At 37.0% G+C, this 22,544-nt stretch overlaps 2 protein-coding genes across 4 annotated transcripts in view; one reads left to right on the forward strand and one right to left on the reverse strand.

Moving 5' to 3' along the window:
- Window positions 1–110: 110 nt before the first annotated feature.
- racgap1 (Rac GTPase activating protein 1) lies at window positions 111–11,857 on the reverse strand. Of its 3 annotated transcripts, none has more exons than XM_014985776.2 (17): window positions 11,707–11,857; window positions 11,236–11,341; window positions 10,952–11,154; window positions 10,722–10,861; window positions 9,907–9,976; window positions 9,753–9,806; window positions 9,590–9,667; window positions 9,397–9,517; window positions 8,269–8,411; window positions 7,954–8,118; window positions 7,777–7,872; window positions 6,292–6,490; window positions 5,829–5,934; window positions 5,449–5,581; window positions 2,383–2,509; window positions 1,056–1,155; window positions 111–920 (listed from the first exon to the last, which is right to left on the reverse strand). In XM_014985776.2, the coding sequence occupies exons 2-17, from the start codon at window positions 11,318–11,320 to the stop codon at window positions 845–847; spliced, it is 1,896 nt and encodes a 631-aa protein (XP_014841262.2). In that variant the 5' UTR covers window positions 11,321–11,341; window positions 11,707–11,857; the 3' UTR covers window positions 111–844. The 3 variants fall into 3 exon arrangements, with proteins under 3 accessions (XP_014841262.2, XP_014841271.2, XP_014841254.2); XM_014985785.2 differs by having other exon boundaries at window positions 9,397–9,514; window positions 11,697–11,857; XM_014985768.2 differs by having other exon boundaries at window positions 11,697–11,857.
- A 3,485-nt stretch (window positions 11,858–15,342) lies between these two features.
- LOC106917058 (inactive dipeptidyl peptidase 10) overlaps window positions 15,343–22,544 on the forward strand; it is a 68,034-nt gene continuing 60,832 nt past the window's right edge. The window contains exon 1 of the mRNA XM_014985755.2: window positions 15,343–15,957. Within this exon, the coding sequence (XP_014841241.2) occupies window positions 15,667–15,957 (291 nt within the window). The 5' untranslated portion in view covers window positions 15,343–15,666. The remainder of the gene's footprint in view (window positions 15,958–22,544) is intronic.

The raw sequence follows: 22,544 nt of genomic DNA on the forward strand, positions 1-22,544 counted from the left end.
GCACTTCCCAAACCTTGAAACCCAATTAAAATTCAAAGATTTTCAAGGATTTCAAGCACCCACACAAACCCTGTAAATAAAGAAGTTGCATCAGTGAAGACAGGAGACAATTGTAGGCATTAAAAATGTATTTTATAAAGTACAACAATAACACTTTTGTAGAAAATGTGTTAATATGTGACCAAATAATGCCACAGTTGCTAAACTGGCTTATAAAATTATTGCTTTACAGACAACAAAGAGTAAATGTTTCAACCCGGAGTGAAATAATCAGGCAGGAAACCTGCTGTGATCATTAGCAGTGCAACTTTGATGAGTTTTTGTTTTTCTCAAGATGCAGAAAATAAAAAAGGAGCAAAAAAAACAAACATTACTGGTCCAATTATTAATTTGTCTATGAAAAAGCTCTGCCTTGTAACGATAATCTGAAGCCAAGAATAACATGGATTAAATGCTCCTACATTCAGATTACAAACCACTGAGTAATGAGGAAATTCACCACCAGAAGGAAACAAAGGAAATGAAACAGGAATGTTAAACTAAAAGCTCACACATCAACATAAGCACATCTAATTACATGCAAAACTGAAATGCCTTACAGTTCCTCAGCTTCTGAGCTGAAGAACTTTTTAAACAAACAAAAGCTGCATAAAAAAGTTTTTTTAATCTGCAAAGAATTAATGTTTCAGAAAAATTCTACATTTCTCTAATGATCTGAACTTAGTAAAAGCGACAGAAAGCGGCGCCTACCATTTGGTTAAAACAATCTTTTGTAAACAAATTACATCGGCGCTCGTCTTAATATGCAGTTCAGTACAGACAGATTAGTCGGAGATATGCTGGATTACTTGAGGAGTGGAGAAGAGAAGAACTTCCCTTGATGAGTAAACCCAACGGCCGATTTACTTTTGCTCCCGAATCTGAAACGTACAGTTCACATGTTGAAAACCGCCATCAGTTGTGAGTCGTGGGAAATAATGAAAGCAACCCAGATTTAGTTCATGAATTAAAAACAAAGTTTCCTGGTGGATGTGAAGGAGTTTCGGTTCATTTACCTGGGCGTCAGAGTGGACTTCATCCGCTGAGACAGGGAGCTGGAGGACGGCGTTTTGTTTAGCTGGTGTTCTGGTGTGGTTAGCGGTCCAAGTATGCTCACTGCAAAAAGAAAAAGGATTAGGCGACTACAGGACTCCATCAGACGCTCAGGAACTGAGAAGTCTTAGATTTAAAAGATTCTTGAAATACTAAAACAAAAATGAGCAGTGTACTTTAAAAATGCTGTTTTTTTAAGCCAGTAGCACTTCTCACTTAATTCCTCCTTTTATTACATAATAAGTGAACCAGATTTAATGGAAAGGTCATTAATAAGCCACAGTTCACACTGATTACTGTCAAAACTTACAAAATCAAGAAATCCCCTTAAACAGAACCTGTTTGGCAACACAAAGTCACGATTCTAACTAAATATATTCAAGTATTTGACATTGATCAGTCTGAGAAATATCACAAAGCCATTCTAAGGCCCTATACACAAATAAAAAAATTAATTAATAAATATGGCAGGGAACTTTTCCCTTTTCCAGTCTGTCAAAAATCTGGCAGAGCAAATCAGTTCACAGCATAAAGTGGATTTTGTTCCCACACCGAACTCTGTTTGAACCGTTTCTCTTTCCCGTTCTGGTATGGCCCCGCCATCTTTATTCCTGTATCAACTGGATCCACCTAAAGATGACAAGCGACGCCCTCTGCTGGATGGCGGCCAAAATACAACACAATAAGAAGATCTAAGCGAACTTTATTAGTTAACTGATTGGATCTAATTTTAAGCAAATAAACCATTGATCGAAAAATAATTTTTGCATCCCAAGTTCGACTGGCTCCACTAAAAGATGACCAGGAGCGCCCTCTGCTGGATGGAGGCCAAACTGCAACACTAACAGAAGGTTTAAACTGATGTTAAGTTAACTGACTGGAACTAATTTTCATCGAATAAACTATTACTTAAAGAAAATCTTTCCAAGTACATAGTAGAACAGTTAAAAAAGCAACAAAAACAGGCTTTTATGATGGCAAAACTGAAACATGAGTGATAAAATCTCTCCTTAATGTAGAAGATTCACTGCTAATAGATGCAAACTTCTGATGATGGTACAACCACCTTGTAGGCTGAGGAGGCAATTATATTCTCCACACAGGATCCAGGTTGTTATAGACAGCCTTCCCCCCCTTAACACATTAAATTTTATAAGTGCAATTTGTTTTTACCCAGATTTTATCTAGCTAATTAAAATCCGTTTAATGGTCTGAAACATTATAAATTAAAAAACAGAACAAATCTAAAGCAGCAGATACTTTTCCACCAGCAGAAAATCAGAGCCATACTTCTCTCAGGGGTGGCGTAGCAGTTTGCGTTCTCGATGATCAAATGGTTCAGATTGGGCTGCACATTTTCAGCCATCACATACTGACTCCAGTAATCCACCGGCAGAGACAGCAGGCGCTCCACCACCTGAACAGAAAATGGAATAATTAGTTATTTTAGCGGATCGCCTCGTTTTATTGCACCAGCACTGATTTAGCTCGCCGTTAGCAAGACAGAGGGAATTAATAACGGAGGCCTCGGTGGGACTGTAATGGCTTCTCCGAGAGTAAAATCACTCGGCTTACGGTTTGAGCAGGAGGCGATTATTGTGAGGAGGGGGGGGAAGTTCGCTCCACAGTGGGATTCCCGTTGACCGTAAATATAATCCGACTTCTTTGGAGATCAAAAATAAACAAACACCAACAGATCTTTCATCTTTTTTATTGGAAATGATAATTCCAAACTTTTAATTATCTGGTTTTACTCTTGTATTGTACTTTCATTTGCTCTTTTTTCCCCCCCTCGAGATTAAAATAATTCAAATGGCTGAACAGAAGGCCGAGGTAAAAACATAATACACTCAGGTATTTCTACAAAAAAGGTTTGCTTTCCCTGAGCAAAGTCGTACATTATTGATGCCAGTGGGTAAAAAAGTATTACCCAGGCTGTTTTTGAGACTTATTTTTTATTTTTATGGCTAAATGTTCACTGACAAGTTGAATGGTGAGGAGTAATACAGCAGTAACAAATTAGAATATCCTAAAAAATATATCATAATTCAGCAACAAACATACTTAAAAAATAAATAAATAAAGCATTTTTGTCTGAGTTTTTATAATTAAGGTTTAGTTTGTTTGTTTTTTAAAAACAGGCTTAGATTAAATTATGTAATTATTGGGAACGCTGCTGACATCCAGCTAGTAATCACTGACATCATCCACATAAAGTCATTGAAAGCCATGGGCAAGTGCAATAATGGAAAGTTGAGTGAAAGGAAAAAAGTGTGGTAGAAAAAGCCACAAAAACAGAAGGTATGAATAAGCCCATCACTCAGCAATGTATTAAATGAGCTCAATAATTTCCATTGCAATGATGAATATTTTTTGAAGGGGAATTTTGTTTAGAGATTTTTTATTTTGATTTCAATTTTATTGTTTTTGATTGCTGTGTTTTGTTTTGGATATTTAAAATCTCCAGGTTCAGTGTTGTGTTCTTTATTAAATTTAAGTTTATTAGTCTTTGTTTGTCATTAGTTTATCACAATAATTACCAAGACAATTTAATGTCCAGCGACATTTATTATCATGACAGGCCTAAGTCCACACATCTACAGAAGCTTTTGCATCAAGCTAGCCATTGGTGTGAAGCACTTTAGCTTGTTTGTTACTTAATAATAAAATTTAACTGGTGAAATAAAGACGAGGGAATGCCTTCACAGTGATGAAATCATAAAATCCGCTGGGGTACAGCTGCAAAAAAATAAAAAAAATGCTTGCTTCCCTCGGGCAACTTGCATAGTTTATTGATGTCTGCAGCAAGAGGAATTTCAATGAGACAACTTTATCACGCAGACGTGTGTGCTTGGGTAAAACTGTTTCAGTCGTAATTGTAAATATGACAACGAGTAATAGGAGCTTTAAAGCAGGAGATTTACAGCTGACAAGATGAATGCTTTTGTTGTCAATTTAAATTATTTATCTCAGTGTTTTTGAAATATCTACAGCTGCCAGCGTCGTGGTAGGAACAGTCCATCACTCGGTTCCTGCAGCTTCTCCATTTAAATATTTTTAGTTCATCCACCTTTTGGTAAAATGCTAGTTTTTCAACATTAGATTTTAGATGTGCTGTTTATTTCAATTACATGCTTGTAGTGTGCAACGAAGTATATGAAAAAGCAAAATGCACAACAAAAAACACACATTTCAAATATATTATTGATTCTCTCAAAAGGCAGAGAAAGCAGTAAAAAGTAAATCTGACAATTCAGACTGCTCTTGAATGATTCAATAAATGCCCAAAGCTTGAACAGATGTACATATTTTATGGTCGCTTATGAGAAATTGAATATATTGCAGTGGAAAAATATCCCTGTTAAATTCAATAAATCTTTCCCATCTCTAAGTTTTTTATATTAAAACTTTTTTTTTTCATTTGTTATTGAAAATTAAAATTTTCTTTTAGAATAACAGAGTGTGGAAATTATGTATTTTAAACTTGAAAGCCTGTAAAAGCAATGTCTTAAACATAAGCTTCTTGTTGTTCTCTAACATTTCAAAGACATTTTAATGTAACAGGGTTTATGGAGGTTTTACCAACTCAAATTTAAGACTTTTTAAGACCATCATAAACAAAATTTAAGACCTACGTCACGACAGATGTACAAAACAAATGCAAAAGGCCAGAACTGTGAAACTGGTTCTATGCTTCAGCTTTGTAATTCTCACATGGCATATTATGACTTTCTAGCTAGCGAACAAATATTAGCATCTTGTTACTGCTAGCCTTAGCCACCTTCAGTCGCAGAGCGCAGTGAGTGAAAATTTCTGCATATAACTCAAACATTTGCCTGATAGAAAAGACCTGCAAAGAAAAAAAAAACCCTACATAGAAGATGAAGTTAAATAGTCCTGCTACAACAAAATTTAAGACCTATCGTGAATGCTAGCTAGCATTTCTTTAATGTATTTAAGACACTTTGAGACCTTAATTTTAGATAAATTAATTAAAAACTTCAGTGCAGACACACTGTGTAAAGGTTTAAGATGTGCCTTTACATAGGGTTTAGCCCAGTGTGCTATAAGCCTGGCGGGCCACCAGGCTTTACTTGTGCCCCTACCTGTTTTTTTTTTTTTAAGGTTTTTCTTTTTATGTTTGGATTTAAGACCTTATAGTTGGCGTTCATCTTCCAATAACACATAATTATCAAGTGATATTTTCAAATTTCCTGTCAACATTAAACATTTTTTAACTCAAAAACACAACGGTGCCACTGGATGAACGCCTGCCCTAGCGCCCAACCACCGGGCGTACCAAGTTTCCTGGGGGAAACCATGTTTTACAATTTAGAATTGTCTGCTCAGACCTACCATTGGTTGGCGTTTGGTATCCTGCAGGATGGTCATTGGTTCTGGGTTGGGAACAGCATGACCAACGATGGTTGGACCGAAAACCCGGGCCAGGTTGCTGATGTCCATCTTCGTGTCCAAACTGTCAGCAACTCTGCAAGATTTAATTGGGCCAATTAAGGTCTCATTGGTGCACATGAAATTTTATTCCCCTCAGCAGTAGCATATTCACCATATGCTTAGCTAATCTGTGGCAAACTAAAAAAGTAAGAGTTTGAAAATGAAATATTTAAGTTTTCATGAACATCTATTTTTAAATTATGCAAAGTCTTCCTAAAAGAATAAAACACTCTCTAAATGTTAAATTCCAAGTATTAAAGGGAGTATTTTTCACTCCAGACCTTTTGAGGTGAAGAATCAGGAAAGCCAGCGTATCTCTGTTGGGCTGCGGCAGGTCGCTGATGGTTTGGTACATCAGAGCTACGCTGTTGTCTTCGTCTGAAACCTCTGTGGGACGACAAAGAGCAACTTTCTCAGCTGAAGTGAGGCAAAGTGTGCAATTTCCATCGTAACTTGGAAAGAAAACAAACAAAAACTTCAGCAACAAACAAGCACTCAGAGTGGAACCCTGGGAAAAAGATCAATATTCTCTCAAGAGGTTTCATTCACTTCGCTTAAATTGAACAAATAAAACAAAAAGCAATCAGGAGTTCTTATAAACCTGCATTTAATGGCTGTGTTAAATATATTTCTGAACTCTGATGCGGTTTTGCTGCAACTGTTGTCTCAAGAACAGCTGCAAATAACTTTTATGTATGTATAGCGACATTCTGCCATCAGAACAGTCACATAAAACTAACATACCGGCTGCGTCCATGAAGGCCCGGTTGAGGCGGAACGTGAGCAGAGGCTCCTTCAGGTTCCTCAGGAAGTCCTTGAGGAGGCCGGTGATGGCGTGGATGTCGTCCACCTTGCTGAGCACAGGAACGGTTTTGCTGCGGAGGAACTTCTCCTTCAGATCCTTCACTGTGCGATCGGCGCCGGACAGACGATAAAGACCAGCCTGAAAGGGGGAAGTTGTCAAACATGCACTGTTAGGGCTTCCCTAAAGATGTGTTTATATTATAAATTACAAAATAAAAAAAGGGGAAAAGATGAATGCAAGAATTAGCAATGGCAAAATCCAAAGTATACGTCTGAAATAACGAGATTTTACTGTACAAAGAGGACATGTGACGGACGTACAAAATGCTCTGCAAAACTACTCAAGACTTGTTGGAAGTTTCCCACTTTTTGTGACATTAGAACCAAAAACTTGAATGTTCATAAAATCCATAAAAGGTTCATATTGTATTTGGATTTTATGTGACCGGGAGTCTGCAACTTTTACAGTCCAAAGAGCCATTTTTGCCCTCAGTCCAGCCAAACAAAACTCGTTTAGAGCCACAAATATGCAATCTTTTAGAAAAAAAACAAAATTTAGTAGGAAATAAATACAAAAAGAGGATAAATAAATTTTCTTGTGTGATGTTGATATTTGAGGAAATAACCTAGAAAAAAAAAAAGTTTCAAACCAAAAGACAAACATTTGATCTGAAACATCTTTTGTTGTGGAAATTCAATGAAATTATTCCATGACAAATTATTATTGTTATTACAGCTGCACTTAAAAACATTAGTCAGTTCCATTTATATTTTTTTAGGTAAAGGCCTTAAGAGCCATTGTGAGAGATTAAAAGTCACTGTGGCTCTAAAGACACAATATATTTTCATTTTCAAAGTCTACTTTCAAACCAAAGGAATAGTAGAAATAAAACTTTAATAACTGGTGAGATTTACTTTCAAAAATTGCCACAAACTGATAGTTTGCAGAACTTTAAATCAATCAATAATCACAATCTCTACTCTCTGACTTATTACATTTTGAAGCCCGTCTTCATCACCGTTACTGGCATTTTCTGTTTGGCAATAAATTATTCAAAACTTTTGTTGTAGCCAGCGCCGGATGCTTCACCAAGTCAACACTTTGTAAAACTGTCTTTAGCTGCGATTGCAGCTGCAAACATTTAGCTCAACGTACTTTATTCCAAAATAAAGTTACATTTATTTCAATTTGAAACTGTAATGTCACAAAATAGTCAACAATGTTAACAGGTTATTCATCTTGCAATATTATTTTAAAGCATTTACCAAACACAACCAAGTCTGATTTAAAGTTATTCTCACAAAAACAGATTGTCAAAACTAGAGTTACAACTCTCTCGTCTCAGAAAGGCATCAACTGCAGGAATGTGAGGTTTTTAATGTTCTTTATAATTTGGCATTAAATCAGAGTGCAGCGCCGCTCACCTCGTGCAAACCCCTCTGTTCAATCTCACTCACACAGTGAACCACGAGGGGAGGAATCATGGGCGCCGTGTCAGGAACGTAGTCTGAAAGGACGCCCTGAGGAGGAAAACAAACAGGAAACTGGTCAAACTGAGGCTGAGCATCAGGCGAAACGCCGATAAAGACGTCGTCACATGCCTCTCCGATTTTGATGGGTGTGCCACCCATGTTGGGGATGCACGGCAGCGGGCATCGCTCGCGACACTCGGGGTGAGAGACCACCCTGCAGTCACGACACTTCAGGGAAATCTTGCCGAACTTGATCCTTTTTCCACACGGCACACAGGATTCAGGCTTGATCACCTGCAAGAGGCAGCCGTTAGCTACAATACATATGTCACAAATGCCAGAATATATAGACTGAAGAATTAATTTTAATATAAAAATAATCAAAACCAAGCCTAAGATCCATAAAATATCATCCTGTTACTGCTGTAATTTTGAATAACTTACAGTTTTGGAGACAAACTCGTGCAGACGGATGCCTCCTTTGCTTTGTGGAGTGCTGGGCTCAGCTTTATTGTCTCCATCAGGATGTTCAGGGGCCTTAAAAACATTCTCAGACTTGACAGATTCAGAGTCCCACTCCATGGCAGCTGAACAGGAGAGATTCAATAAACAGCCACATGTCAGAGAAATGATCCAGAAAACACAATAAAGCTATATTTTCTTTGAACTGTGGCAGAAATTTGGTGCTTATTATTTCAACTTCTGACTGAGGAACACATTTATACGACAATCAAGAATTCCTATAACCAATATGTTATCCTAAAACAACTAAATCACACCAGAAAACATTTTATAAACCACAAGAAGTGCTAAATTAGATCAATTTCAGTAAATGTTTTAAGCGTAATCTCCAGATTAAAATTATTCTAATTATGTCACATCCCTGATAAATTGGTAAACGTTTCTGTAACATTTGGCAAAAAAAACCCTTTAGATTTAAAGTAAATGTCTGAAGTTTATAAATAAATATATAAATATATATATATATATATATATTTTTTTTTTTCCCTTAATGTCATAAGTTTAAAGCACTCAGTGGCCACAATTTATTTATTTTTCTGTTAAAAATGCAAGATAAATTTATTCTGATTTTTTTTTTTACCTAAATAAAAACCAATATGTGCTTTAATTAAAAAGGTCTAAAAAAAAAAAAGTTGTACAATTTCCTAAATTGTTGGTCAAGATAACTTTAGTTTATTCCCAGCAACAAAAATGAGAACAGCCGTTGAAAACCGTTAACTGTTCTGCCTTTAAGTCTGTTAAACTGGAGACTATGACATAAAAAAAAAACTTGGCTAATAAAACAAAAATAATTGTTTTGTACCTAAAATTTTCTATTAACAGATATATATTTATCATCAAGAATTTCATACAAATCAAAAAGTCTCCAAACTGTGTCCAAGGGCCACAAATGGCCCCCAGACTCCATTTTGGACACCACTGCTCTAATGGGTTTAGCACATCCAAATGGGAAAACCAACTAGGATAAATTCATCTTCAGCTGCTAAATTTAATAATTAATAAAGACATCATGAATGCAGGTTAACTCTACGTAAATGCAGAATATCCTACCAGTCTTTCTCCTGCTGCGAGTCCAGTAAGGAACCGTCTCTATGGTAGAAATGGCCTCAACAGGTCCTCCATTCGCAGGCACAGTCACTGTTGTCTTTGTCACAAGCGTCTCACTTCCCTGCTGCACAAATGCACACATTCAGTAAAATTTGGCTGTAAGAAACCTCTGCACGCAGAAAATGTCAATGTTTACCCTTTCTGAGGTTCTGCCTGTCGATCGGGATCTTTTAGAAGCAGTTGGAGGACCATCAATGAGATTTCTGGAGGAGCGCTGAAATCAGGGCACAAAGTTTGACACCTGTCCTTTTTAACCAAATATTTTCATTCATTACTCTCTTCCTAATAGCACAGCGTACCCTCTTTTCTCGCTTCTTGAGCCGTACTGTCCTGATGTTGGACGAATCCCAATCCTGTAAGACATATTAAGTCACATACTCATCCAAAACGGGCCGTTACGGAGAAAATGTTCTCTGGATCGGAGGTGATGCTGGAAAAAATTGGAGTACTTACAATGGAGTCGTCGGTTTTGTCATAGCTTATATCTGACAAGATGGAGGCAGACTCATCTATTGTCAACAATCTGTAGGAAGAAACAAAAAAAACCTGTTTGGTAAATAAAATACCACAACATCCACGTCTCATGCAATAACCTGGGATTCCTCAGAATATTTTTTACCAATTAGTATCAATTGAAATTGACTGCAAAGGTCAAATAGGAATGTGTGTTTTTGACTCTAGCTATATGACTGAATTGAACAGAAATAGTCTTTGTTGTCCCACACAAGGGAAATGCAGGTGTAACAGCAGCATGAAATGTAGATGTGTAAACAAAAACATTCAATGTATTTAAGAAATATAGAAAAATAAGATTAAGAACAACAATAGTAATATTAAATATTGGATGAGATTATAATATTAAAATACTGCACAATGATTAAAAATAGAAACGTACAAACAATAAACTTTAAATTTTAAACATTTAACAGCAGAACTGGAAAATATTTTAAATATCTAAAATATACAGAAACAACAAATGAAATTAACTTTGAAGTTAAACAAAACTACCCTTCAAAAAAAGGACAAATTGAGACCAAAGCATCTTCTTCTGTCATCCAGTTTTTGGTAGAAAGAGAGAAAAGATAAAAAAATAAATAATGCAAATCTAAATTACTGAGCTTAATTGATTTATTGCTTATTATGACATGCCTACATAGAACCATCATTGGCCATCCAGTTGAATTATTTTCATATGTGTAAAAAAGAAAAAGAAAACCAAACTACTAAAACTGCAGGTTAGAAAGTGACAGTATGTAACATCTTTATACCTCCGATTGGTATTCTGGTTGTTAGTTTGGCAGTTTGTATTGAGGAAGGCCAGAGCAGAGCGTTGTTCAGCACTGAGCTGGATGCTGTTGGTGGATCCCTCACTTGTTAAAAGGTCCCGGATCAACTGAATCTGACGATCCTGTACATTCAAAACGCAAGTGGAGAAAAAAATTAAGAGCTGCTTGAAGGTAAACCCTAAAACAAAAAGTTTGCATTTAAGAGACCATACCAGCATCTCGCAGTCAGCCTCTGCCTTTTGTCTGCGCCGGATCTCCACGTCCACTTGGTTGCGGGCGTGTTTCAGCTTCACATCCAAGGCTCCTCTCTCCATCTCTGCTTTTCTCAGCATATCCTTACAGGATCCCAGTTCATCCAGAGACCTCGCCCATCTGCGACGGCAGTCCTCAAAGTTCTGCAGCATCTGAATGAAACCTTTGAGAGAGAATCCAAATTGTGAATACAACAGGTATTTCATGCCAGATTAAATCATATAATCTGACAAGAACCACTTACTGGGCTCAATATTCTCATTCATAAGGTCAACATGAGTCCTCAGATTTTCATATAGGCTCTGGAGGTTCAGGATTGTAGTCTCCATGGTGTCCAACAATTCAAATTCCTATAAGAAAAGAATTACATACACACACAGAGAGAGAGAACTTAATGATTCTTTAATTTAACAGATCGTTCTATTTGTGTGGATCTAGAAACTTCCGACTCGTATTTAAGTAAAAGAAATAGTCACCCTAAATACATTTTACAGTGAGGTAAGTTAACTTATTAAATTAAACAACACAATTATTTAGCACTTTTCAACCCCCGAATGCTACTCAAAGACGCTTCCTTCTAGCTTTAGCTAGCAAGGTTTTACAATAACGTTACTTGTTCATCCATTAATGTAGGCTAACAAAACAACACAGCAGCTAAGCTAACTTTGTCCGTCTTTCCTATTTGCAACCACCGGGTACACTTACAGTTAGCTACCTGTTTGGAGAAATTCTGTACAGTAAAGCCTTCCGGAGAGTTGTTTAATTTAGCAGTTTGTTCTCATTTTCTCTTCGTAGCGGTCTTTGTCCACATCCTTGTTCAGCCGTACCAACTCTGAGCGGGTTTCTTTTCAAACTTCGCCGCTAGCCAATGAATGCGCTCTGCGTGGGTGTCAAGGTAATCGGAGGTTACGACTTCCGTATTCTTCTTTTCAAAATAAAATTAAGGTAACTGTCACTTCTCCACTTATCTCACAAAACCAAAGCGTAAAACAACAAAAAACATTTGTAAAAATGATAGCCTAATATGAACATTCAATGGACTTACTGCACACCTAATAAATGCGCATGATAAAGAAAGAAAGTGTGGAAGTGAAAATGAAAATACGACACTTCCGGTCAGCTCTTTTAAAGCCTAACGGTCATTGGCATATTGGAACTTGCTGAAGCAGAGTTGTTTTTATTTTCTTTCAAGATGTAAGTGGTATAACAACTACAATTAATCTTTCTCTAAAATATTAAATATATAAAAAATAAAATAACGTGACGCTGTAAATTTACCACGGCAGTATTAGAGTTCCAAGTCAGGGGCAAAAAATAAAGTATAGCAGATAATGTGCTTTCTAAAAGCAGGATATTCTCTGTTACTGTTTTTAGTGAAAATCAAATTTATACAGCAACCTTTTGCTGAATTGAAGGACTGTTACAACTCAGACTACTGAAAATGCAAAGCGTTCAGTAACAAGTGTATGTTGAATAAAAGCAATATCTGAAAAAAAGTAGCATTTTATGTGGTTTTGGGTACATTTTTCATAAAAATTTTTTTATAAGTTTCAGTGTTCTTAGTTGACTTCAATATTTTTTTTTCTTTCTTAGTTTTTAACATCTTACCACTTAGAAAGATCTTACTGTCTAATAACCCATTCTCCATATCTCCTCCCCTCCAATTAGCCGCGGGATCCCACAGGGGTTTGTGTTGGGCCCTCTACCATTCTCTGCATTTGGCAGTTTCAGGTCAGATGTTTTACTTAATTTTTTAACTCTTGAGGTTTCTTATTTGATGACTTGCAACTATATGTGCTATTAATATTTCTAAAATGTGTTTTACACAATTGGACTACTAGCTTGTGTGACAACTGTCATCATAAAGGCACTGTCTACTTCTAGTATTTTAGATTTATTTTTTTTAGTCAAAATGTATCAATTTTTGTCTAAGATGTATAAGATTTGAATCATCAAGTTTTCTATACATTAATGCATTTAAATTGTTTTTCATTCTACATTATTTTATGTTTATTCAAAAAAAAATTAGAAAGTTGATCTATGGAGTTCCATATTGATCCAATATGATGCACTTAATCTATCTTTGGAATCTGAACTTTCTTTGGCATTTATATGAATACAATGTAACAATGTAAGTTGGTTATATAAACTAACCGCACAGGAAGGTGAAAGACTGAGGTCAGTTTCATAAAATTGCAAAAGTAAGTAAAGGCGGCAAATTAATTGAGTCGTTGTCATTTCAGAACAGAAACTGCACATTTTTGAATTATAATACAGTTACCTTGTTATCTTTATAACCCTAATAGATCCAGTACTTTCTTTCCTTTAGTTTGTGACCATCAGATTCAAGTCGCTGTCACAGCTAACATAGAATACACAGTAAGTGATAGGTAAAGACATGAGGAAAGGATTTTATGTGGGATTCAAGTTTTAAAGTCACTGTATTGTACAGCACTGTGTTCAGGTTTGAGTTTGTCTTCATTTATTCAAGACCATGTGCAGGAACATTATTCTCACAAGAGAGGATATGCGCTGCACCAGATACTGCCCCTGGCTAATTTCCATCTGTTGCCCCTGAGGCTAGTAAAGCCAAAACTGCTTATAAAATACAGATGCAACATACAGAGATGCAGAGTTAAGCCTCAGTACTCCCTCACTCATCTAACACACATAGGACGAAACTCACCTCACACAATCCCTCGTCCTAATTCAGTTTTCCAACCTATCCTGTCATAAATTAAAAAATCCAATCATCTCCCTTGGGTGCAGTCAGATATTCAGTCTTTAATGTCAGCAAGCTTCAATCATGCAGATTTGCACTGAAATGAATGATGAAAGAGTAATTTTCATAAGTATGTTAAACATCATTATACCTCTATCTAGGTCAGCTTACATCAGAGTACAGTGTTTGAAATACAAACTAAGACGCATCCAAGATGAGGTTAGCTAAGCTACCAACACAATGCATTAAAAACACACAACAAACTGAGAAATGCACAAATTTGAAAATTAGACTGCAGTTAACTAATATCTACTCATAAATGTTGATAAAATGGGTTATTAATGATCATTTTTAAAACTTTGTAGAAAAAGAAAATGGAAGTCCTGAGATGTTTTCTTGCAGGAAGCCTGTCCATCTTCTGAATGGGCCCCTATAGCAGTCAGATAACAATTCCTCCCTTTTGTAACAGGTCATACAAAAAAGGGATAAATAATAAGAATGAGCCTTGTGATTAAATACATCTATTTGACCTTTTCCACATCCACAAACTTCAATGTATGGAATCAGGATTATGGAAGTTCATCTCCTTTTACTGTGATGCTCTAAATTAAATCCAACTGTGCATTAGTGAGGAAATGCAGTTAAAAACAGATATTATTGGCATAAATTGTAGAATTTGCACTTTTTTATTGTGTATTTTCAATTTGACCTTAATCTTAATTCTGTTATTTTTATTTATATTGAACTTTTTTGCTATCCTATTCTATTTAATATTTAAATATTCTGCAGAATTAATAACCAGCATAGCATCTCACATGACACTTTTCAGTCCACAATTTGAAAAGGGGGAGTGTCGCTCAAATACAAACTTAATAGTACATGAAGTTTGGACATTTTGAAATCAGAGAAGAACACAAGAATTGATCTTCACTGGCCTTTATTAAAGTACATACAAAATGCCACATTTGGTAGAAAACTGAGACGAACAGCTATATGATGTACATCATAAACACATCATACAATCAACAGCTGTGAAAACCAGTAACAGACATTACATTTCGTTAACATCATGAATACATATCAAATATGTTGGTTAAAGTTCCGTTTATTATGGTTTTAAAGCAGGTGGGGTTTTAGTTTAGATTTAAATAATTTCAATGTTTCGGCTGTTTTGCAGTTTACTGGAACCTTGTTCCAGATTTGAGGTGCATAGAAGCTCAATGCTGCTTCTCCATGTTTGGTTGTGATTCATGGGATGCAGAGCAGAACCAGAACCAGACAACCTGAGAGGTCTGGAAGGTTGCTATGACAACAGCAGATCTTTAATGTGTTGTGGTGCGAAGATGTTTATGTTATAAACTATTGGACTATTCTTTAGAACTGCGTGATGTGCTCTGTCTTTCTGGTTTTAGTCAGAATGCCGGCAGCAGCGTTCTGGATCAGCTGCAGCTGGAGGATTGATGTGTTAGGCAGACTTGTAAAGACAGTGTTGCAGTAATCAATGCAACTAAAGATAAATGCCTGGATTTTTCTCTAAATCTTGTTGGGTTGTTTGTTTAATCCTGAAAATGTTCTTCAGGTAATAGAAGGCTGACTTTGTAACTGTCTTTATGTGGCTCTGAAGATATGATCGTTAGTTTCTGGCTGCAAAAAATTAAGCTGTCCATTGACTTTAGATCGTTCCTCCTTAGGTCTAAAGATAATAACTTTTTTTTTTTTTTTCGTCCACCTAAAGAAAGTTGTTATTCACGCACCGATTTGTCCAAAACATCTGTTCAGTGCTCGGTTTGGTTTAGAGTTACCTGGTGATATTGTTTGGTTGTATTATGGCAATACGATTCCAATGAAACAGCATTATGATAATTAAATTGGCTACTGGATTTTAACATTATGAGTTTTTTTCATCAAAACTGATTGTTCATCATTGCTGCTCAAGCAGCGCCATCGGTTTGCATGTCTATTTACACTCAACACTTCGTCACGATTAATTTCCGACCAAATCAGCAGCCAGAAGGAAAAAGACAGAGAGAGAGAGAGAGAGAGAGAGAGAGAGAGAGAGAGAGAGAGAGGCAGGACCACCAACCCGCTGAGGACAAACTTGCAAGAAGCGGAGCATGCAGAAAAAGCTCCGCCAAACAACAGTGCAGCTGCTCGGCGGCTTGTGAGGCTACACACGGCAGCGCGGAGCTTGTTGCGGATTACACCATGATTGCCACAACTCAACAAAACATGACCACGGATCTGGTAGGTGGGCTTCAATCCACTACTTTGCGGTTCCCTTCCTTGTGCAGAGGTTTGAGTGTGTGTGTGTTTTCTCCAAGGGGGGTTTTCCGTGTGTCGGGGGAAATTGGTGATTTCGCTTCTTGACACTTTTCCCGTTGCTGTCCATCTTCCGGACAGGCTTGCCCCTGAGCACTGTGGTGTGATTCTGACGTCCAGTCTTCTTCTTCTTCTTTATTGTCCCATGCAGCCTCACAGAGTGTTTCCTTGCACCGTTAAGAAAGCTCAATTTTCCTGGATGATAATTAGTCCCAGCAGCCAGCCCCCTCCAGCATGGACGCGTACATTGACAAAAGAGGAGGGGGGGGCAGCCTGCACACTATGATTGATTAGCCCTTTGCTGCAAAGGTGAATGGTCAATGAATGGGGATTATGAAGCAGGACATTTGTAAATTGCAGTAAATTTAAGCAGTTCAGACTAAGAAAATGATACAAACTAGCCAGTGTGAGGCATAGTTCAATTATTATGCTGCCTAAGTCAGGATTAAATGATCCTCTTCTCTATATTTTATTTTCAAGCTTTATTCTCTGCTCATAATGTGAGATGCATTTATTAATACTATGTTTTTTTTCCCCTCAGCATTTTTGCAGGTTTTAATCTGCAGAGCTACAGAGGATGTTACAGATACAATGATAAAACAAACAGAACTGGATCAATACAATTGGAGTAGCAGTTGCCAACCATTGTTTATTGCACATGTGTCAAACTCGAAGTCCGGGGGCAAAACCTGGCCCGCCGTGGCTTTTTAATGTGGCCTTTTAGACTCCAAATTACATCCAAATTCACACAAAATCAACTGAAAATCCCCAGTTTTCAGATTTGAATGACATTTTTTTCTCAAAATTGGCCAAGAATGTTGGTTTTAAGTGACTGTTGCCTCAGCCTTACTTGTTGTCGAGTTATATAGACTACGATTAATAAAAAATCACACTTAACACATTAGCGCAAATATCGCTAATGGGTTATGTGGCTAATGGGTTCTGAATATACCGTATATTACAAAAAAAACAACACAAAAACAATCACAAAATACTGGAGATTCCCTGATTTGTGATTATTTAATTTTAAGAAACACTTATTGAATGCTGAAACAAACAGCTACTTATTAATATTTTAACATTTTAATGGGTTTTATCAGTACATTCTGGCACAACCGGCCCGTTAAGAACATTCAGACTTTTATTACGGCCCAGAATGAAAATGAGTTTGACATCCCTGGTCGGTTGGTGGCGATGGTCGCTGGGTCGATCCATTTATTTATTTTTTTTAATCTTCATACAATTATTCAAATTCCTTTTGAACTGAATAATGGCTAGCATGTTTGACCTTAGCATTAGCGCTTTATCAAACCAAGTTAAAGCTGGATTTAACCTTTTAAGTTCTTTTGAAACTTGTTTTCTGACTTTTAAATCTAAGATTTGTGGCCCATTAGCAACAATTTTCTCAAGATAAAATCTCTCGGCTAACAAGAAGTGTGATTTTAGCAACAGCTCTGTAGCTGAAACTTTATGAATTCTTGCTGAAAGTCCAAACATTTCACAACCCTACATCAAAGGAGAGCCATAACTTTTATTTAATTTACATATATTAGCATATTATTCTTACCATTTGGACAAAGAATGAGAATAACTGTTATATTCAAGTCAAAATGATTAGCCAAGACTTAAGCTAGAAGTAACAACAGTATTGAAAATAACAAAAATATGTTTGATTTAAATGTGGATTATTTTAATGAGTAATATTTAGAATTCATTTTTGCAGTTTGTACCAGTTATGACACTTGTTTAAATCTCTTCCTTTAATGTTGAATGTTCAGTACAATATAAAAACCATGCTAAATCGTTTAATTCGCGATAAAATGTTTATTCTTTTTAGAAGAGTTTCAGAGTCTTTGCATATTTACTCAGCTGCAGCTGCGATTGCTTCAGAGGATTGTTTTTTATTCTGAATACCCAGTTTATGTATCACTGAGGAAAACTCCTTGACATTAAGTGGCTCTCAGGTCTTTAGTGCTTTCACTGACATGATGAAACCCAAATGAAACTTGCCAGAAATCATTTATTTCATAATCCCGAGGTATTTTTTTCTCTGTCGCAAACGACCGCAGAAGGCTGCAGGGTTTACAGACGACCTTTTTACCTGCAAATGTCAGCTCATGTCAGTCGCCAATTAATGTACTTCAGGCAGCAAATCTGTTGAGATTGTTGCTCCTTTACATGACAGAAACATTATTGATGCATTTAGTTATAGATGCATTCATCCTGTCTTTGAGCCGCAGCTTGAGTTAATTATTTAAAGATGCACCAGTGAATCAGCTGAGATTGAACTGAACGGTTTTTCTTTCATTGTTTGTGATCAAAGAACTGGTAGATCAAATACTGAAAATCTGATTTCTATTTATTAAAGTCAGCAAAACTAAGAACTTACATCGTTTTCTATCTATAAAAGCATCAGCATATAGTTTGATGCACTTAATTTGACATAAACGTTCATGCATAAATGAGTATAATTTTGTGATCCCTTTGTTTTCTTTTGTATAATGGAGTATTAGGATTATAATAATAAAAGAAAACAATAAGTAATAAGTCATAAAGCTGCAAGAATAAACTCGTACGAGAATAAAGTAAAAGTAATGAGGATAAAGTCGTAATATTACAAGGATAAAGTCATAAGCATTATGAGAATAAAGCTGTAAGAGAATAAAGTCAAAATAATATTCAAATAATGTCACAGAATTATGAGAATAGTCATAATATCACAAAAATAAAGTTGTATAAGAATAAAGTCAGAAAAATACGAGAGTAAAGTTGGCGTTTTGGAAGAATATAGTCCTAATATTATGAGAATAAACTTGTACAAAAATAGAATTTATATAATGTGAGAATAAAGTCCTAATATTACAGGAATAAAGTTGTAAAATTACAAGAAAGTCAAAATATTATCATTTCATTCTCGTAATATTAGGACTTTACTCTCATAATTTTCTTTCTTGAATTATTTTAGCATGACCCAAATACATTTTGAAATGAAACTATAATTTTTCTTTACGGTGCTTTGATCCTTTGAAAATAATAGGTTTGATTAAAATTTGAATTTTGCAGCTCAGAAATAAAAAAAACAAAAACACCTAATTGGTTAATCCCTGGAGTTGCCTTTTCAGGACAGTGGTTGTTATGCTAATTGTGATTTTTAAAGCAGCACACATACATTTGTTTTTGCATAAAATCCGCCCAGAAATCCCAGTTTAATACCAGAAATATTTGTGTTGTGGCTCATGCTCCATATTTAAAACTGCACTGAATCCTAACACGTTATTTACTGGTAAATCCTCTCTGAGGAGCCTCGGCGCGCCGGGAAGAAAAGGAGTGCTCTTCATCATATTTACTTTGACTCTACATCATGTCACCCGTATAGCTCCCCCATCTCGCGTTTTCCTGATGCTGCTTGTTCCCCAAGGCGGCAACTAAGTGTACAGGATCCTTTTGTGATGTAATTTTCTTGTGTGTGATGGGGAGCATGAAAAGAAGATAGGGGAGCCTTGCAGCGATAGACTAAAGCAGCTGGGCTTTCATTTCACGAAGGCTTTTGCTGCATTGTCTCGTCATAACCTCGAGGGCTAAAAAAAGAGAAAGTAATCTCTAGTTATGGTCTCACATGGTGTCTTTACCATTTTTCTCTCTTTTGCAGTAGAGAAAATCCAATGCAATGCTTTGGTTCAGATGGGAATCGATGCCAATCAGTTGAATCTAATCATTAGAGCCGTTTGGTTTCTCTTCATCTGAAATTACTTTCTGCTCTAACGATGACCTTTATTTTTACTGAGGCAATGAGAAATATTGACAAGATAATGCATATAGGTTCCTTGTTAATCTGCATCTTTCCCCTGTGAGTAATTATAATGAATCATTAAAATCAGCCTATAGCTTACATATTGAGGTCTGCATGTAAAATACCCACTTCAGCGTTAGCGGTTTATTCATTAACGTCTACGTCTGTGACATCAACAGCCGGGGTTCAGGAGGTTTTCAAGTATGCAAATCCAGCATCGGCTCACTCATTTCTCTTCATGTGATTTATTATTGGATGCCTCACAGACACAAAAGATGGAGTTAAGGAGGTCTCCTGAGTCTAATTTATGAATTTCAAATACTGCCTGAATCCTGCACAACCTAGTTGTGGTGCGCGCTCTGCAGATCGTGTTTGGTGTGACTTGTTCTCTTTTGTCTGCAAATTTTTTTTGGACAACTTAAGAGAAAAAAGAGAAAGTCTTTGTGAGGAGTGTGATGGGCAACTCCAGTCTGATCTGAAGTGGACATGGTGCTGTAAATCCTCGAGGAGGTGCCATACTTTTCAATGATCGTGGTTTTTAGGATGGAGAGCTTGTGTCTAAAAGTCTCCTTCATGGCTGCATTCCCTCTCTTAATTGTTTCCCTGCGGACCTTGTACAACTGTGCACCTTATCGATTCCCTCATTTGGTTGAGTGAAAATCCCACAGCTCTGCCGGCGAATGAAAGAGCCCTCTCTCGCCTCCAGTTCAGTTCTGCTTGCTTTGCCAAAAAAAAGACAGAAAGACAGAAATCCTCCCGCCTTCTGGTGATTTATTCATTAACAGTCGTTTGCTGTTTGTCCAACACCTTCGTCTAAACTCCTTCATCCTCCTTGAAATACAAAAGATCCCACCCCTCTGCAGAAAACCGGCTCTCGGATATTTCTCCGTGTCGGTCAGGCTGCTGACTGTGATAAACCGACTCTGTCACACGGCTCAGCCCTGTCATCTGTTCACCTGCGCTGGCAAATTGTGCTGCATTAGATTCCTGAAATGCAGCGTGACCAGCAGCCAGGCGGCATTGTGGCAGGCGGCTCCTCCGGGGAATCCAGCTCCCTGCATCTGCACCCCATTTGCAGGAATGACAAAACTCCTCACTCGCCGAGATGCGGGATTCTCCTCCGCCGTCTTTTCAGTGATTTGACCTTAATTGGAAGTAATGTCTTGGCTCCAGGGGAACAAGAGGAGATGGGTATCCCCTCCTGAAATAATCTGAGGGAGGACATGGAAATAATATTGAAGTCAGTCGAGCGAGTAATTCAGTTTAAAGTGTCTCTGTTCACTGCGGCTTTATTTCATAACTTATTAGTGTTGCGCTCGGATACGACGACACAGAAGTCTCACTGTGCATGTTTTCAGCAGTTAATCTCCATGTTATGTTAATTAGGTTTAATTAAATTTCTCAGCCTCAGAATTGTAAGTTCTAAAGGTGCGTTATGAGCGCATCAAAGCTGGATCTCTGGATCAGACAGCAGGATAACAGTGTGTGTGTGTGTGCGTGTGTGTGTGTGTGTGCGTGTGTGTGTGTGTGTGTGTGTGTGTGTGTGTGTGTGTGTGTGTGTGTGTGTGTGTGTGTGTGCTGAGCCTCTTTGGACATCAATCTCCCCAACTTGGATGGCACCAAGAGTTCAAACATCACTTCTGCTTTGTCCCTGCTGGTGCTGCTTGTCGTGGTTTTAATTCGACTCGTTTTCACGCTGCAGTGCATCTTTAAAAGATGAAGTCTTGGCAGGAGTCCTGAGCCGCCAGACCTTGTGAGGCTTTTGCTCACCTCGAGCATGAAGTGAACTCGCTTATCTCCCAACCTCAGAAGTTTTATTGACATTGATTAATAAAGGTTAGGTGTGAAAAATGTGCACAGATTTGTTGGAAAAGCTGATAAAGAAGAGTTTTGGGTTTAAAGTGAAATATCTCCAGATCCTGTAGATATTTTTCACTTACTAAAGAAATAAAGAATGTGCTATTTTCTCGTGTTTCACAGTTTGTTTAACATCAGGAAGTGAAAAGCTCAACCCTTTCTGCTCGACTAAACATCTACTGTGCAGGACTGACCTGCTGATTTATTTATTTTTATTAACTGATTAGTTGTTACATAGCAGATGTATACATTTTTGTACAGTTTTTGCTTATTTACTACTCTGATTGTGTTATTCTTTCTGCAAATTGCCTTTTTTTTGCAGTTAATGATTAATCGATTACTAAATTATTTGACAATTATTTCAGTAATGATGAATCTGATTAATCGTTTCAGTTTAATTTGATGTTTTTCTACATTTGATCTGACCAGAGAAACCAAGTAGAAGTTTGGTTTCGCGGGTCAGATGAAACCAAAATTTGACGTTTTGGCCTCAATGCAAAGTGGAAAATTCGCCCTGATGGTCACCATGGAAACACGGTGTTCACAGAGAAACATGGTGATGGCAGCATCATTCTGTGGGATGTTTTTCAGGACAGGACAGCTTGTTATGGCTGGTTGGAAGATGAATACAAGACAGAATCCAGAAAAAAACTGTTAAGTTTCTATTGCAAGATTTGATATCCAGTCCAGCTGAGGAGGCGGGTCTTAGCGCTGTCAATCATTCCTCCATGTGGTGCTGCTCATTCCTCTCTTGCCCTCGCAGCTAGAACTGGTGACGGTAAATAATTGTTTTTCTTGTAATGGTAAGTTGTTTCTCCACTCTTAGCACATTTAGTAGCATGTTCATGAGTTGATTGGCAGCGCT

The sequence above is a fragment of the Poecilia mexicana genome, unplaced genomic scaffold (assembly GCF_051168715.1).
Source record: "Poecilia mexicana isolate PSO_F unplaced genomic scaffold, ASM5116871v1 scaffold_7, whole genome shotgun sequence".
Taxonomy (NCBI): Eukaryota; Metazoa; Chordata; class Actinopteri; order Cyprinodontiformes; family Poeciliidae; genus Poecilia; species Poecilia mexicana.